The 18739-nt window shown below is 43.0% G+C and overlaps 1 protein-coding gene and 1 pseudogene across 11 annotated transcripts in view; one reads left to right on the top strand and one right to left on the bottom strand.

Moving 5' to 3' along the window:
- The window catches only part of LOC147004975 (protein DBF4 homolog A-like), a 161945-nt gene that overhangs the window by 17177 nt on the left and 126029 nt on the right, over window positions 1-18739 (bottom strand). For 2 of the 11 annotated variants that reach the window (XM_085836486.1, XM_085836487.1), the window contains exon 2: window positions 9028-9200. The exons of the other annotated variants lie outside the window; for them this stretch is intronic. In XM_085836486.1, the coding sequence (XP_085692612.1) occupies window positions 9028-9200 (173 nt within the window). The remainder of the gene's footprint in view (window positions 1-9027; window positions 9201-18739) is intronic. 11 annotated transcript variants of the gene reach the window in all.
- Window positions 9360-18739, top strand: part of LOC147004978 (sperm motility kinase X pseudogene) — an 11198-nt pseudogene continuing 1818 nt past the window's right edge.

Raw genomic sequence — 18739 nt, 5'->3', positions numbered from 1 at the left:
CTTTAAAGATACTGTGAACAAATTCCAATTTCATATAATCTAATGTCTTGGTTTTTTTTTTTTGTTTGTTTTGTTTTTGGTTTTTCAAGACTGGGTTTCTCTGTAGCCCTGGCTGTCCTAGAACTCACTATTGTAGACTAGGCTGGCCTCGAACTCAGAAATCCGCCTGCCTCAGTCTCCCATGTGCTGGGATCAAAGGTTTGCGCCGCCACGCCCAGCTATAATCTAATGTTTTACAAATTGATGCTTTTCACGCTGCATTTTTGAGCCCATAGTTCTGAGGAAATATAATGGGAGTTTCATTAATAATATCATGTGCTATGTACTATTCTTAAGTATTTTATCCTAATTAATGCAGTCCACGCACTCTCCTGCACTTATCTACATACACTGGAGATGACAGTGGAAGTGACTTGCTGGAGTCCCAGCAGCAAGGCCTCCTACAGAGATGAACTCTTCTTTGCCTGTACTATGTAACACTACACGTGGACAGTAAGCATCTGAAATGCAGCTAGTATAAGCCGGCCATTGTATTTCAAATTTTATTTACATGTACCGGGCACATCAGTTGCAATCATTAACGTTATAACATTTCCTAATAGCAGAAGAAAGAACCTTTTTTTCTCACAAGCATAAAATTTTCAGAACATGCACTCCACCACACACAGCAGCATGCTGTTATTAAAGATCACCATCACCCAGGGGAAGGGGTATTGAACTAGTTAGTTCTATTAAAACACATACATATAAATACAATTGACACAATACTAAGAAGCAAGCAGAAGTGACTAATAGTCATAAGACTTTTTCCCAGTTCTAATTTCTAATGATTCACAGTATGAAAGGCAGTAAGTAACTTGGGGCAGCCGGATGCTTGATGGTGATGCCGATGGTCCTCGTTACCAAACCTAATTATCTGAGCTCGAGCACCTGGACTCAAACAGCAGAAGGAAAAACCAACTCCTGCAAGTTCTCTGACCTCCATGTGAGAGTACACATCATATGCACTGCAGGCACATTCATACACACTACATGAAACTACATAAAACTAAAGAACTAAAACCAAAATGAACCAAAGTTTGTGATAAGTTAATTTAAGCTACCATTGACTCAGAATTAGCTGTTGGCAAGAACAACCTTAGTGAAATGCAAGTTGTTTTTCCCTTTCCTTTCTAGGCAACATTCCTTTTTATTGACCAGCTAATAAATTATCACTATTTGTTTATTGAAAAAAATATGGGTCTTGTATAAAAGTAGAAAAGAATGTAAATGCTAATTTATAAAATACTGCCTTTTAAACTTTATTAAGTTTCCAGCAATTTACCGACACACACACGTTCATCTAAATTGTCCCAACTGTGTGGTAAGTAAGGTGAAAATGGGCTGGAGGGATGACTCAACAGGTACTGGCTGCTCTTCCAGAGGACCAGGATTCAGTCCATATGAACCCACACGGAGGTTCCCAACTGTCTGTAACTTCATTTCCAGGTGAGCTGATGCCCTATTCTGACCATTTCATGCACAGTATGTATGTGCTAAACACATGTGTAGATATATGTAGATAAAAAGACTCATATACTTAAAATAAAAAATAATTTAAAAAAAAAAGGTGAAAATATACGCTTCAGGGCAGGGGTTCTCAACCTGTGGGTCACAACCCATTAGGGAGTCACATACCAGCTATCCTGTTTATCAGTATTTACATTATGACTCATAACAGTAGCAAAATAGTCATGAAGTAGCAACAAAAAAACTTTATGCTAAAAGGAGGAATTGTATTAAAGGGTCACAGCGGCTGAGATGCATGCTCCATGGTCTTTGCAGACAAGACTTTCAAAGTTAAACGAGGTCATAAAGTAGGATCAAGCCCCAGAGTCTATGCAAACGAAAAAGATCTAAGGCAGGGTGATCAGCCACTGTATTAACTACACTTCTCATGGGCAGGCACCAAATACCTCACAAAAATAACCTGAAGAAAGGTTTATTCTGGTTCAGATTTGAGGGAATCTCATCAATCCACCGTGGAAGAGAGGGTGTGCTAGCAGGAGCATGAAGAGGCTGAGCCAGTGTATCTGCAGTCAGGAAGCAGAGAGATAACTGTGAGTGCTAGGCTAGAACATCCAATGGGGAGAAGCACCTCCTTGTCGGAATTTGCTTAAGCCCTGACCAAAGGCAACTTGAGGAAGGGGTTTATTTCAGCTATCATTGCAGGTAACAGTCTGTCTGTCATCTAGGGCAGTGGTTCTCAACCTTCCTAGTGCTGCAATCCTGTAATACAATTCCGCATGTTGTGATGACCCTAACAATAAAATTACTTTTGTTACTGCTTCATAACTGGAGTTTTGCTACTCTTATGAATCGTAAGTATCTGTTTTCTCTGATAGTCTTAGGTAACCCCTGTGAAAGGGTCAACTGACTCCCTCCCAAATGTAGTGAAAATATTGGTTTCTTTAAAAACCCAATTATGTTATATAAACATGTTAAATCCCAGGGGTGGGTTGTAGGCTGCTTCAGCTTGGCCACAGCAGTTAACTATGATTTGTCTCTTGCTCTAGCAGGACGTGATTTTTGCCAGTAACATATAGTTTAATTCTGGGGACTCTGGAGAGGGTCCCCAGAGCAGGGGAGAACCCTGAGCAGGCCTATGTGGTTGCTGTCCCCTTTGTTGCTGCTGGTTCACTGTGTTTGCAATTGATGGTTTGCTGGACTGCTGGATATTCTAACAATGAAGACTGGGTTGGTCTCTAGGAACGTGCAGACCCTAAATCTGAAGGAAGTATCCCACAGGTCAATGTCCCCTTTCCACTCTAAGCTCCTTCCTCTCCTACCTTGTGTTGGGGGGTTGGAATGGATTAAGGTGGTAGATATAAGAACATAGTAAAATAATAAACCAACAGCCCAAAGGGGTTGAGCCCCACAGGTTGAAAATGGCCATTCTAGGGGCATCCCTGGCAGGAGCTTGAAGGAAGGAACTGAAGAACATGGACGAATCCTGCTCACCAGCCTGTTCCCCATGTCTTGGTCAGCTTGCAGGTGTTCATTTATCTCTTTGACACCCCACTTTCAACTCTTTCAGATACATAAATTGCTGGAACCCCTTTCTTGAAACTGCCCATACTGTTTGCACAGATGTTGCCTTTTACATTCCCAGAAATGGTGGACAAGTCAAACTGTGAAGGCTAATATGTTTATTTTCTGGTTCTTTGACAGTAACTGATAGGCATGCCTACGAGTTTAACCTTGCATATACCTGACAATCACAAAGCTGTGGGGCTGAATATCTATTTAGGCCCTTCACCCATTATTCATTTTTATGTGTTTGCTTATGTGTATACATACATCTATCTATCTGTTATGTGTGCCCAATGCCTGCTGAGGCCAGAAGGTGTCAGAACTCCTAGAACTATAGATGATTTAGAGCCACCAGGTGGGTGCTGAAAACTGAACTCAAATCCTCTGTATGAATAAGAGGTTTTAACTGCTGAGCCTCTACAGCCCCCTTTACCCATTGGATTACCTTTCTGTTGAAATGTTCACATATTCTGTATAGAATACATTTACTAGATATTGAATATACAATTTTTCTTTGATAACAAGACTAAATTGGCCTTGACCTAAGGATAACCTTTTGAGTTTCTTGCCTTTACCCCTGAATGCTGGAATACTGGTCTGTGACACTGTTTTCTGCAGTGGTTGCGACTGAACCCAGAGCTTCATGTAGGCCTAGTAAACACTATTAATTGGAGGAACATAAACGACTTGGAAATATTCTCTACCATTTAGTGATTTCTCGTTACTGTCCTGGGAGATAGAGAAGTTGTTAATTTTAACTAAGCTGAACTTATGAATACTTTTAATTTGCTGTCAATGGTATTTTCTAAGTATCGGAAGCCTCTTACATGTGTATCTTGGCTCCATATGTGATGTAAGGTAAATTTACAAACTCATTCTTTGGCATGTAGATATCCAGCTTTCCTGAAACTGGCTGGCAGAATGATCTTATCAATAAAAAACAAAAATAAGTAGGCAACTGGCTACATATAAAAGTTTATTTCTGAGTTCTCACTCACTGTACTGAATGTTATACAACTCTAATATCATAAATTTCTCCCAGTATTAATTTCATTGAAACGGAATTAAAACTTCTTAGTGTAAAAACGTAAAAAAGAGAGCGGGAATGGCTTAGCAGATAAAGCACTTGCTACTTTGTGCAGAAGACCCTGTGCTCAATTCACAGCACATGCACGGCGGTTCACAACTCTCTAACTCCAGTTCCAGAGGGTCTGATGCCATCCTTCTGTCCTCCTTGGGCACCTGCACTGCCTTTATACAGCAAACACACAAACATAACTTAAAATACACAAACAACAACTCCCCCCCTTGGTAGTTTTGGGCACAATAAACACACAGAGAAACCCTAACTTACTATCTCTCAAAATAACACCGCCACAAAACCACAAGGAAAACAAACCAGAAACCCACTTCTCTTGTGTGTGGCTCAGACTTATTATTTCAGAACTGGGGAAACAGAGGCAGGAAGATTATAAAGTTCCAAGCCAGCCAGTTAGACACTGCTTATATCAAAAACCCTGCTGCCTTCCAAAGCCCAAAACTACTCTGTTATCCTGTATCATGAAGAAAATGCCCTTTATAATCTGGTTCTAACATAAGCGATTCTTGCCACATCCACATCTCAGTTTCATTTGCAGGGAGTTTGTAGCATTAAGTACACAAGCACACCTATACAGGCATATATTTTAAGTATGTTCTTTCTATAATGTGCATATAGTTTACTAAGTACATTCCTAACATTCCTTCAAGACTCAGCTCAAACATTAACTGTACTGATTCACAATGGTGGGTAAGCATGTCCATCTGTATCCTAACAGCAATTTCTACATATTCCCAGGGCGGCTCTATAATTATTTAGTTATTATGCCCACACAATGTCCTCTACAATCCTTCAGGTAGAACTAATCTCCCCTTTCCTTTGATATTTGTATTAAATTACAATCAGTTGTACCCATGGGTTGTGTAAGTTTCTTGGGGGACTGAAACATTCCATTCTATAGGAAGCTCCTTAAGCAGAAAGGTAAACTACTAAAAAGAACTTTAAGGAAGTCCCTGAAAGTGACCAGATTCCCTAGGCCCCTCCCAGACAGAGTAGAGACAAAAGCTGAGAATCTCTTTCAGACAAAAGGAAGCTGAGCTGTAAAGACTCTTATAGGAGAAAAGCTGCAAAGATTCTGAGACCAGACCAGCTGCCTGGAAGAAGCAGAAACCAGCTGAGTTGCCTGCAGTGTGTTCAGTGTGCTCCAGGTTTCCCAGCTTTTGTGAGCTGTCATTCATGCTGAGGAGGGCCTTGGAGATGCTGTTGTCTGACTCATTTCTGCTCCTGGAAGGAACCTCAGTAAAATTCACTGCTCCACCAAGTTAGACTTTGGTGGTATCCATACTTTGCTCGGTCGTAAGATTCCTATCTGGGGTGAACAGATATCTCAACAGTGTTGTGTTTCCCTAGGAAAAGGTTTTTCACACAATACCATGCCATTTCTATCTAGATTAGAGCTCCAGGAAAGACAGACATAGGATTCATTTTTGAGTCTAACAAAAGCACAATAGTATGCCCTGAAAACCATACTCAGAGAACTGATTGGAAATTGCTGCCTCTACATTTTAATGGGCAAACACAAAAATTATACTTGTTTGTGATCAGAATCATAAAGTAACAAGGTATTACACCCTGTTGGAACACAGTCCAAGAATGGAGTCAAGTGAGAATTCTGAGTGCTTCTGAGAAAACTCCAAGAAACAAGATGAATCTTGTGACCTCAGTTTTTCCAAAGCACAGAATTGTTCTTGGAATGTATTTTTGAATGTGCCCCTCCCAAGTGAAGTGGATACGACTGAGTTTACTTCAATTGTTGTTATTCATGTGTCTCTATGGAAAAGCATGATGTCCATACCTCAGGCTTGTCCTTGTGTCACTTTACTCATGTGTTTCTTTTTTTCTTTCTTTTTTTTTTTTTTTTGATTTTTTCGAGACAGGGTTTCTCTGTGTAGCCCTGGCTGTCCTGGAAATCACTCTGTAGACCAGGCTGACCTCGAACTCAGAAATCTGCCTGCCTTTGCCTCCTGAGTGCTGGGATTAAAGGCGTGTAAAACCACTGCCCGGCTCTCTTTATCCTTCTTAAGTGGCTTTCATTTGGCTATTTTTCTAACACTATAAAGGTAGGTTCACTATTATGTGAAAATTGACTGCAGCCGGGGGTGGTGGCGCACGCCTTTAATCCCAGCACTGGGGAGGCAGAGGCAGGCGGATTTCTGAGTTCGAGGCCAACCTGGTCTACAAAGTGAGTGCCAGGACAGCCAGGGCTACACAGAGAAACCCTGTCTCGAAAAACCAAAAAAAAAAAAAAGAAAATTGACTGCTATACAATTAATACTTGAATTATCACAAATGTCCTCTGCAAATTTTTAGCACAGTTTCATTAGGACTCACAGAAAACAAATATGTGTGATCAATTAAGCAATGACACCATTGGGGCGATCCAAAGCAAAAGAAAATAAAAGGATAGACAGGTTAAATAAAACTAAACATTGGAGGAAGAGAGAACCATTGAAATAAATGACAATTTGATAAAACTGGGTTCCTTTAAATATGGACAGAAACCAGGACTAAGGACTAAATTGACATCAGTGAATTAAACAGCAAAGACCAGAACTAGGTACTTTCTTTTCCAACAAGAAAGGTGGTGGTGGGGCTGGTGAGATGGCTCTGTGAGTAAGAACACTGACGGCTCTTCTCAAGGTCCTGAGTTCAAATCCCAGCAACCACATGGTGGCTCACAACCATCTGTAATGAGATCTGATGCCCTCTTCTGGTGTGTCTGAAGACAGCTACAGTGTACTTACACATAATAATAAATAAATCTTTAAAAAAAAAAAAAAAAGAAAGGTGGTGGGCTGTGGAAGTCAGTGCTCTCTTTTGCCATGGGTTTGGCAGCACATGCCCTCCCTTACCTGCAGGCTACCTCACTAGCCCAGCACTTGGTTGTTCCTAAGGGGAGGGTGCAGATGCAAGAACACAACTTATGCAGCAGAGGTTTCTCTGTATTGGAGGCAATCAGAGGGGTCACAACAGCTGGAGAGCTCACCTCAGGAAAACATCACCTTCATGATCAGGCTAACTCCCCTGCCGCAGCGCTACAAAACTCATGCTTTCAGGACAGCCGCTGAGGTACTTGTACCTTTAAAGGGTAAAATCTGACATGTATAAAGTCAAAATGGTCTCTAACAACCATTTGTGGTAGAAGTAATTGAAAATTTGTTTCTTGAAAGTATCTTAGGAGGTGTTGTGAGGATGGGGAAGAAAGAAAGGGAAGTGATTCCTGTGCCAGCACCAACATGACACTGCTCATTTAGTCAAAGCTCCATTTGTGGGTTCCCGAGCTGGACTTAGAGATACAACATCGTCTGAAGCATCTGCTGTGAGAAGCACAAATCTAAACATGAGTTCTTTATACCCAAAGTTAACAGAATGGCCAACGTAGTTGAGAAAGCTATCAACTACTGCATAGCCACCGATATTAAAATAATGGTGGCGTATCATGTTACAAGCTTAGCAGGTAGCACTTCATTGTGAAAAAGAGGGGTCTTTATTCATATCTATGATGTCCTGAGAACATGAACATCCTGTTGATAGGAATACAGCTGATGGTAGCAGGTCTATCAGCCATGACCTTTAGAAGTACAGCCATACTGTCATTATGATAAATGCTACCATAAATACAAAACAGTAAGTCAACAAAATGGACAGTAGGAAAATAGGCTGCTTAGGGGGGCAGCGGACCTAGCTATGCAGAAGAGAGTGGGCAAGGGCAGGAGGGTAACGGGAGTAACGGACTGCAACACAGTTCATATATGAATGTAACTGACCAAGAGAGAGTGAAATCCATGTGCCTTTCATAGTCAAAGTGAGATTCCATCAACTGCCTCCCAAAGAATGCAGGCAAACGTCAAGGGCAGGCAAGGAAAATATCACATTAATGAGGAACTCTAAGAAACTCGTGAAGTATTCTTGTGAATTTTCAGTCTGGGAACAAAATGTTCAAAACTGCTAACTTTCAGTCCAGCAGAAACCTCTGAAAACAGTAAAAATCATAATAACCTCATTTGTTAGATTTTAGGTCACATTAACATTACACCTAAGAAATTTTTATAGAGTTTTGCCAAAGTTTTCTAATCATAAAGAAATGGATACGACAGGGAAGGCACTTTAACTACTACTCTGCAGGGCGTGGTGTCTCGTGACTTGAATCCCAGCACTTGGGAGGCAGGGGCAGGCGGAGTTCTGAGTTCCAGGCCAGCCTGGTCTACAGAGTGAGTTCCAGGACAGCCAGGGCTACACAGAGAAACCCTGTCTCGAAAATTGTTCCCTCCATGACAGGTGCCTGCTGACTGAGTACTTCTCTCCTGGCATGTAAGTATACATATACACACATGTGTACACTAGTAAATTGTATGCCACATATATAATAATTATACATATACACATACGTGTGTGTGTATGTATATATATACATACACACACACGTATGTGTATATGTATAAAACTAAAGAATTATTTTAACACATAACAGCTCCCCTCAGCCATCAGTCAAATGACTCCTGGTATTTTGAAAGAAAAGGCAGGTTTCCTAGGACATAGGAGCCTCGTTTCTTTATACCAAACCACCAATCACAGAAACTTGACATTTTATCAGGCTACAAAAGGCTTTAAAAAAAAAGTTTTCTTTATCTTCTGATGTTGGGACTTGAACACAGAAAGTCTTGCACATGTCAGCAGGTGCTAGACCACTGGGTTACACTCCCAGTTCCCAAGTGATTCACTAATAACCAATAGCTCATCAAAGCGCTACTGCTAAATCGCTGTAATTTCCAAAATGAAACGCCCTGGTAATTTATATTACAGAACGCCAATTATTACTTTTCTCAACTTCTGGTGGGTGTGCGGTTCTCACTTACCCCTCCGAGTTCCTTTATATCTTTTTGTAGTTTCTCACATATGGTGATAGAAGGCAAGTCAAGGTAAAATATTTTTCCCCAAAGGGGCTTATATTTGGATTTTTCCAGTCTATTATCAGCCTTCAGGGATTTCAAGGATGGTCGATTCTTTTCATTTCTGTCTTGGATGCCACCTGTGATTACAAAAGAATCAGGCATCATTTTATGCAGACAAATTTTTAATTTATTTTACAAAAAATGTTCAACAGCTTTATTGCAGAAAGGAAACATTACTAGTCATAACAAATTAAGTCGTTAGAATCTAAATGTTTTCCCTAATATTACCACTTAGGATGAAGGCAAACTGTCCTGTATGGTTTCCACAAACTCTATACTGGAGAACAAGAGCTGAATCAGCAGAAAATAGTTATTATTTACTCCTGTTCCGTGTCTGAAGCAGGAATTCTATAGAGCCGTTCTGGAAAACTTACTTTCTCATGGTGTAAACTTCATGTGGGGAATTAACAGGGCGGTAAAAACCCAACACAGGTGTTTCAAATATTTAAAGCTTATTTATCTAGGTAGCCACACACACTCATCTAGAATAAACAACCTAATTCTTAGGGGTTACTAAATGCTCGCATTTCGGTTTCATAATACTTAAAAGAACTAGACGAGGGATTCAAGCACTTTGTTTATATATAAGAACCTAAGCCCACTAAGGACTCTGCCATTCATCTTTTATTTTAAAAGCAGATGAGAATCAAACAACTTTTTTAAACTTTCGAACACAACCTGCACTTTAGTACTTAGTTACTAGACACATATGCACCTATTAGGAATTTTCCATATAATGAAATTTTTTTATATTAAACATTGAGATTGAAATCTGCTTTTGTCTATGAGGTTGAAACACACACACTTCTCCGTCTTCCTCATGAGTGAGATGTAAAGCTTGCTGATTTTGGATTGGGCACCAAGATAATCAATCACAGGCCAGAAGCTGGTCGAGTTCTGTGGAACTCTCCCTTACTGTGCCCCAGAACTGTTGCAAGGTAGAGGGTACGATGATCGGGCCACTGATGTCTGGAGCTTGGGGGTTGTACTTTATTTTATGGCCACAGGGCACCTCCCTTTCAAGGGATATGGCTATGAAGCAACAAAGCAGAAGATCTTTGCAGGAAAGTACTCTTGGAGTTTTAGTCTCTCACCAGAACTTTGGGATGTGATAGCCAAATTGCTAACTGTCAACCCTGGAGAGAGGCCAACAGTCCAAGAGATTGCCAGATTCAGGTGGCTAAAATATGACAACGAAGCTTCTCCCACTTCCATGGGAGAGAACACTGAAAGCCACCCGGACCCCAGTATAATCGTACTCATGGGTGTCCTGGGATACAATCCAGAAGAGATAAGAGAAAGTTTGCGGGAGAAAAAGTTCAACTCGGTGATGGCTACTTATTTAATGCTACAACAACAACAACATTTACCACAGGAAGACAAGACAAAAAAAACAGATCCAAGGCCGTGTGATAGAATGTTGGAAAACACAGAGCCAACCATAAAAAACCAAGTAGAAGTAAGGAGGGCAACTAGTATGCCTATCCTTTCCACCGTCAGTTTTGAGAAGGTAAAGAGAACTACAATGTGCCACTCTATGCCACCCACCTGGAACTGCTTCAAGAAGCAGACAACTCCACTCAACAGCATCAGCCCCCAGCTTGTCCAGAAGGCTCACTACATGAGGAGAATCTGGGAGACAGAGATCAGTGACACCTCGGAAGAAATATCTACTGGAGAGTCTTTGGAATATCCAAACCTCATGGGACAGGCTCACTACATGAGGAGCATCTGGGAGACAGAGATCAGTTACACCTCGAAAGAAATATCTACTGGAGAGTCTTTGGAATATCCAAACCTCATGGGAAAGGCTCACTACATGAGGAGAATCTGGGAGACAGAGATCAGTGACACCTCGGAAGAAATATCTACTGGAGAGTCTTTGGAATATCCAAACCTCATGGGACAGGCTCACTACATGAGGAGAATCTGGGAGACAGAGATCAGTGACACCTCGGAAGAAATATCTACTGGAGAGTCTTTGGAATATCCAAACCTCATGGGACAGGCTCACTACATGTACTGGCTATTTTTGTGTCAACTTGACACAGCTGGAGTTATCACAGAGAAAGGAGCTTCAGTTGAGGAAATGGCTCCATGAGATCCAACTGTAAGGCATTTTCTCAATTAGTGATCAGGAAAGGCCCCTTGTGGGTGGTGCCATCTCTGGGCTGGTAGTCTTGGTTCTATAAGAGAGCAGGCTGAGCAAGCCAGGGGAGGCAAGCCAGTAAAGAACATCCCTCCATGGCCTCTGTATCAGCTCCTGCTCCCTGACCTGTCTGAGTTCCAGTCCTGACTTCCTTTGGTGATGAACAGCAGCATGGAAGTGTAAGCCGAATAAACCCTTTCCTCCCCAACTTGCTTCTTGGTCATGATGTTTGTGCAGGAATAGAAACCCTGACTAAGACAAATTGGTACTGGGAGTGGGGTATTCCTGTGACAACCTGACCATGTTTTGGGGAGGACTGTGGAAGGACTTTGGAACTTGGGGCTTGAAGATCCATTTGTTGTTAAGAGCTCTGTCAGATGTTGTGTAGGAGCTTGGAAGATAATGCTGAGAACAGTGCAGAAGATGGAGGCCTGGTTTGTGAAATTTCAGAGGGAAAATTAAAGACTCTCTTCAGGGCCATTGCTGTTTTTATTGTGAAGATTTTGTAGTTCTGGTTAGCTGGGGCTGAAGAATCAGCTGTGATTAACAAGATACAGAACTACTAAAGCAAAAACTTTGCATTACTGGGAATATTGATGCTGGTTAGCTGGAGCTAAGAAATTAGCGGTGATTAAGAAGAGATCAGCATCGTTGAGGTGACATCTTCTGGGAAGTGTTTTCTGAAAGCACAAAGAGGCTGTGTTCCAGAGATAGGCAAGGTTGTACTCCTTCTGCAGTGGGACTTGGTAATATGTAAGGGTCACCCAGGTGGTACTGGTTTTGAAGGCATGAAGGGGTCACACAGCAGCTCAGGCTAGGCACTGTGAGAGGCCATGGAAGGCCATTGGTGAAGGTGCAGCCCCAGTTGTAATTGAAGGCCCAGGACTGAAGGGGTCACGCAGTGTTTTGGAGATGCCAGTACCACGAGATGACCACCAAGAGCAGCAGCAGCAGTGGAGTACAGGCATCTGGAGCCCAGAGGACGACGTGTGTGCTACAGAGGGCATGGCTGGAGAAGTGACCCAAGCCCTTGGAGGAGCCCAGAAGATCGTGAGTTGGATCCCAGACATTGGACGGTTGGAGATTGATTTTTGCTTTGATTGTGACTGTGCCCTGATATTTTCCCTCTTGAAGGAAGAAACTGTTTTAGTGGAGCCCACAGTTAAGAGACTTTATATTGTAAAAAGACTTTGGATTTTAAAAGAGATGGATATTTTAAAGAGATGGAAATTTTAAGAATATGTAAAGACTGTGGGACTTTTAAAGTTATTTAGATCTTGGGGATGAATAAGAATGTAAGGGTTGAGGCTTACTAGTGATGTGTTTGTGTGTCAAGTTGACAAGGGGTCAATTGTACTGGCTATTTTTGTGTCAACTTGACACAGCTGGAGTTATCACAGAGAAAGGAGCTTCAGTTGAGGAAATGGCTCCATGAGATCCAACTGTAAGGCATTTTCTCAATTAGTGATCAGGAAAGGCCCCTTGTGGGTGGTGCCATCTCTGGGCTGGTAGTCTTGGTTCTATAAGAGAGCAGGCTGAGCAAGCCAGGGGAGGCAAGCCAGTAAAGAACATCCCTCCATGGCCTCTGTATCAGCTCCTGCTCCCTGACCTGTCTGAGTTCCAGTCCTGACTTCCTTTGGTGATGAACAGCAGCATGGAAGTGTAAGCCGAATAAACCCTTTCCTCCCCAACTTGCTTCTTGGTCATGATGTTTGTGCAGGAATAGAAACCCTGACTAAGACACTACATGAGGAGAATCTGGGAGACAGAGATCAGTGACACCTCGGAAGAAATATCTACTGGAGAGTCTTTGGAAGATCCAAAACTCATGGGACATGCTCAGTACATGAAGGGCACCTGGGAGACAGAGATCAGTTACACCTCGGAAGAAATATCTACTGGAGAGTCTTTGGAAGATCCAAACCTCATGGGACAGCTCCACATTGTTACTACACCTGGACAAATGGACATCATGAACACACAAGTTACATCACCTCCATTCTCCAGGAAGGAGGCCAAGGGTGAGGGTCCTGCTCTACAACAGAGAGAGTCCAGACCATCCTCCCGAAATACACTCCAGGGACACCTCCATGACAGGTGTCAGACTGCGCCCCAGGCCCCCTTTCGAAGACGGGCCTGGAAGACCGTAAGGAACGGATTTCTAAGAGGCCTGCGAACTTTATGTTGCTGCCTGTCAATCCACAGCAGTGCACCCTGACCAACAACAGAGGCCTGCCTGGCTCTGAGTCAAAAGAGCCATGGAGGTAGCCATGGTACCAGGTAAGTGGAGAGACTACAATACACTTCTACCTCTAGGTTTTTTGTTTAAAATAATGTCAATTTCTTTAAAGAAAAAAATATTTATTTACTGTATGTGCATGGAAGTTAACCAGCCAGAGTCAGTTCTGTCTTTACACCCTATCTGTCTCAGGGAATGGATTAACGTCCCCACCCTTGGTAGCAAATGCTTGCACTCACTGAACACTTTCCTGGACTAAATGATATGCTTTGAAATAAACAGGTTACAAGAATATACATCTTAGGGGTTGGTGGTAATGTATTATCACTGATAAATCCAATCCCACGGTATCCTTTGTGAGTAACTTCACCACATGTAGAGGGCAGAGGACAGTGTCTTGAGCCTGGCCAGGGTGTTGGAGGAGGGTGGGGGAAGGGATCAGTGGAGCACTCGGGAAGAACCAGCCTGACAGCCCATGCCAGCACAGGGCCATCACAGTGAAGCATAAGTCCTGAAGATTTCTACTAAGATCTCTCTTTCTTATGTCTGTTTGAAGAGCATTTACAGGCACTGTGCTCCCTGAAAACTGATACCAGAGAGTGAAGAGCAGCCTACTGAGGATGCACACAGATACAGGAGAGGGCCAGGGAGGAATTTCCCATGGTTGGATGCCGGGAGGCGGGGGTGGGACCATGTCTACATCACAGTATGAAACTAAGGGCAAATTCTTCCTCTGTCTGCAGATTAACAGAGTGTGTCTGGCTTGTGTGATACCCTTCTCAGGTCCTTTGCAACCTGAGGACTGAGCATGGATTGTGGGAGGAAGGTATGAACTCATGATTGTCCTGACTTTGCCCTCTAGGTTGGTTCATGTTGGCTGGTGATTCCACAGTTTTGCCAGCCAAGTAAAGATCCATAGATCTCAGTAAGTCTGGAAACAAGGTACCATGACATGCATGCAGGTCATCATCGGGAAACCAAACCTCAGAGGAACTTCCAGGCATGTAGAGATCATCAGCTGCCTGTCTCCAGGTGTACCCATGAGACATTAGAAGAGCAAGTGGACACTGGAAGCAGAGTAGGACCCCAGAGTGTCTGAACTGATCTACTTGTGTTTGTGTCCAAGATGACATTGCTCATGGTGCAGCTCATATAACCATCCTGGCTTGCTAGACAGCTTGCTTCTAACTCACCATTACTCAGATACCCTTACAACTCACCCTATTTGGACAGACAGGGACACACAAACACACACACGGACACACAAACATACACACACAGTGAGAGAGAAAGAGAGGGGGAGAGAGAGAGAGAGAGAGAGAGAGAGAGAGAGAGAGAGAGAGAGAGACAGAGAGAGAGAGACAGAGAGAGACAGAGAGAGAGAGAGAGAGGGAGAGACAGAGAGAGAGAGACAGAGAAAAGAGCATTCCTTTGGCATTCTTGCTGCTATTGAAATTAGTTGAATTGGAGAGAATCTGTATTCCAAGCAAAGTATTGTCATATTTTTTTGACTCTAGTTTTCTTTCCAAATTTGTTTTGCCTTGTCTACACCCTTATCTGAAACATTAACCAGTTCATCTTCATAGGAGCCATGTGAAGCCAGATCATGTCATGGTGCACACTACCCCAGGGCATCCGAGAGCTTAAAAGGTAAAGTCCACCAAGTATGTTTTGAGTGGAGCCAAAGTGAAATATGAAGTGTTTAATAGTTGAAGCCAGAGCAGGACCTGTTTCCAAGCATGATCATGGATAAGAACCTGTTGTAAGAAAACAGACCCTCTGGTCTGACAGCAAGGTTTTCCTTTGGGTAGTTTATGGTCTCCTGCTATCTTCTACCACCTAAGAAAACCTAGGGAATTAAGTCATCAGATTCACACTCCTCCTTATGCCCACATGCTAGTATATACTGCCTTTCTTGTTTTCAACAGTATCTCACAAGATCCAAGCTGTTTTCTTTCTGATACCCCATAGGGATGTTGCTGCTAATGCAGCTGTGTGTCCCCAGACAAGATTAGCGCCTTTACTGCCTGAATGGTCTTTTGCTGCGGCCCCAAAGGACTCCTAGGAACACACTCAACAAGGGACAAAGTCTGAGAACTGTTTCGTCTGCATGGTGAACAGTGCAGGAGGTGCCCGCCAAGCCGTAACACAGTTGACAGAAGACGGCCACACAGGTTATGCTTCCTTGCTCATGCCATGGAGAAGGCATGATTGGCTAACACTCGGTAATCTTACCAAACCCCTGTATTCAGGTCTCACTGATGGAAGAGCGTCCTGCTGATAGGTAGGGAAGTGGCACCGGAGACAGAGATGGCATCAGCAGCCAGGTGGACTGAGAGCAAGAAGAGAAGAAAAACGTTCTCATCTCAGGAACACCCAGAACCTTACCATGACCCTTCCTTGTGCAAGAAGATTATAAGAGGCAACTTGGGGAACTTCCTCACTGGGGCAAAGTTCCTCTCTCTCCAGCAGACATCAAGTGATCAGGGTAAGGTGTGGCTCAAATCCCTCCCATCCACCAAGTGCACTGCTGTGTATATGGGATAAGAGGTGTCACCTGGTGTACTGCCCTCTCAGTCACCTAGGCATGGACAGCACATCCCAAGTAAAACATCTCAAGAAACAGTGTCATTTGCATGACCTAGACCCCAGATATATACCACACTGACAGGCATTGTACAGTGGAGAGGGGGAATCCTAGGCATGGACACCACATCCCAAGTAAAACATCTCAAGAAACAGTGTCATTTGCATGACCTAGACCCCAGATATATACCAGACTGACAGACATTGTACAGTGGAGAGGGGGAATCCCTTTTATTGGGTCCCTTGAAAGCAGTGGCATCAACCAATACCTACAGAAATGAAGCATGAAGATGGCCGTTAAAAAAGGTCCTGGAGGGACTATCCAGAGAGTGCCCCACCTATGGATCCATCCCATATACAACCACCAAACCCAGACACTATTGCATATGTCAGAAAGACTTTGCTTAAAGGACCCTGATAGAGCTCTCTCTTATGAGTCTATGCCAATGCCTGGCAAATACAGAAGTGGACGCTCACAGTCATCTATTGGATGGAACACAGGGCCCCTAAGGAAGGAGCTAGAAAAAGTACCCAAGGAGCTAAAGGGGTCGGCAACCCTATAGGAGAAACAATATGGACTAACCAGTACCCCTGAAAGCTGTGTCTCTAGTTGCATATGTAGCAGAGGATGGCTTAGTCTGCTATCAATAGGAGAAGAGGCCTTGGTCTTGTGAAGATCGTATGCCCCAGTACAGGGGAATGCCAGGGCCAGGAAGTGGGGGTGGGTGGGTTGGGGAGCAGGGCTGCGGGTGGGTATAGGGGGCTTTGGGTATAGCATTTGAAATGTCAATGAAGAAAATATCTAATAATAATTTTTTTAAAAAGGTCCTGGATACTGAAGGGTGAATGATTTCTGATTTTAGGCATTGTGTGTCTGAGTGAATATCAACCATCGAGGATATCCAGAGATCTCGGTTTAAGATCTGCTTAGGCACAAGTGTCTCCAAGAGTATCAGATGCTGGAACCTGGACACAAATTGTATGGTTTAAACAACTCGGAATACACAGACTATTTTTTTAATCTACAGTAAACGTTTTGTGTTTGAACTGTGTGTTACCGTGTCCTATTTTATATCTATATAAACGTCTGCATACTGGAACAAGCTAACATGTCTGTCTTCCAAAGGCACCACTTTTCCAGTGGTGAGAGCACACTGATCTTCATGATACACTGTGGTCTTCACCCTGTGCATTACATATTTGCCCTCTTCCTCCTACATACTGTCTAGAATGCATCCTGCAAACATCTCTCCATCATGCTATTGTTTATCAGTAGTGGAGATTTGTGTTTTAGGCTTCAATTAGGCAATATTGATCTCTATTTGGTAGATTATTTTCTTAGCCTAATGTCCTTCAAGTCTACTCAAGTTAAGCACAATTCTCTCCTTTATTTTTTATGAGACAAAGTCTTGCTATGTAGCCTAGGCTGGCTACCGACTTCTGACCCTCCTGCTCAGAATCCTTGGTACTTTTGTGACAGGATGCACCTCCTGGATTTGAAAGCCCAAATACATTCTCTCTCAATAGACATGTGGAGGTAGAGTAGCCACCTTGTGAAAGGACTTGGTTTGGATCAATTCATATGAGTTCTAATTCCCTCTGCAGTTGTCCTATCTCAGTGTCTTCAAAATCTCTTTATAACTGGGTATGGAGATGTTCACCAGGGTCCTGACTTCTGTTCACAAAACAGTGTTTTGTAGCCTGAAATCTGGGTAACCCACAGCTTGTATTTCTGCCCAGCCACTCATATCCTGTTGAGATAGCAGAGCTTTCTTCAGGGCAGAAGGGATGCTTTGTGCTGCCACATGAACTAGAGATGGAGAGGTTTCCAAGATGACAGGAGCCCTGGCTTCCTGAAACCAAATCACTGTTGAAAGAAACTCTAAACAAGCTTGTGTCTCTTCCTGAGGAGGCGCAGCCAGCATGTGCCATCTGGCAGATCCTCTTGGTGTTCTGAGGAACTGTGTAGAGTTCTGTATCAGTTCTCTGCACACTGGTTGACTCCAGAGCTTGCCTTTCTCTTCTTTTCTTTTCTTTCTTTCTCTTCTTTCCTTCTTTCTTTCTTTTCTTTCTTTCCTTCTTTGTCTCTCTTCCTTCCTTCCTTTCTTCTTTCTTTTTCTTTCTTTTCCTTCCTTCCTTCCTTCCTTCCTTCCTTCCTTCCTTCCTTCCTTCCTTCCTTCCTTCCCTCCCTCCTTTCTTCTTTATTAGATATTTCCTTTATTTACATTTCAAATGTTATCCCTTTCCTGGTTTCCCCTCAGAAAATCCCTTATCCCCTCCTCCCTTCCCCTGCTCCCCAGCGCAACCACTCTCATTCCTGGTCCTGGCATTCCCCTATATTAGGGCATAGAGCCTTTTCATGACCAAGGGCCTCTCCTCTCATTGATGACCAACTAGGCCATCGTCTGCTACAAATATAGCCAGAGCCACAAGTTCCACCATGTGTTTTCTTTGATTGGTGGTATAGGTCCAAGGAGCTCTGAGGGGACTGGTTAGTTCATATTGATGTTCCTGCTTTGGGGCTTCAGTCCCCTTCAGCTCCCTGAGTATTTCTCTGGCTCCTTCATTGGGGACCTTATGCTCCATCCAATGGATGACTGTGAGCATCCACTTCTGTATTTTCCAGGCACTGGAAGAACCTC

This window comes from Mus caroli, unplaced genomic scaffold (assembly GCF_978045245.1).
Source record: "Mus caroli unplaced genomic scaffold, Mus_caroli_1 scaffold_4, whole genome shotgun sequence".
Taxonomy (NCBI): domain Eukaryota; kingdom Metazoa; phylum Chordata; class Mammalia; order Rodentia; family Muridae; genus Mus; species Mus caroli.
This window is presented reverse-complemented; position numbering and strand designations above follow the sequence as displayed.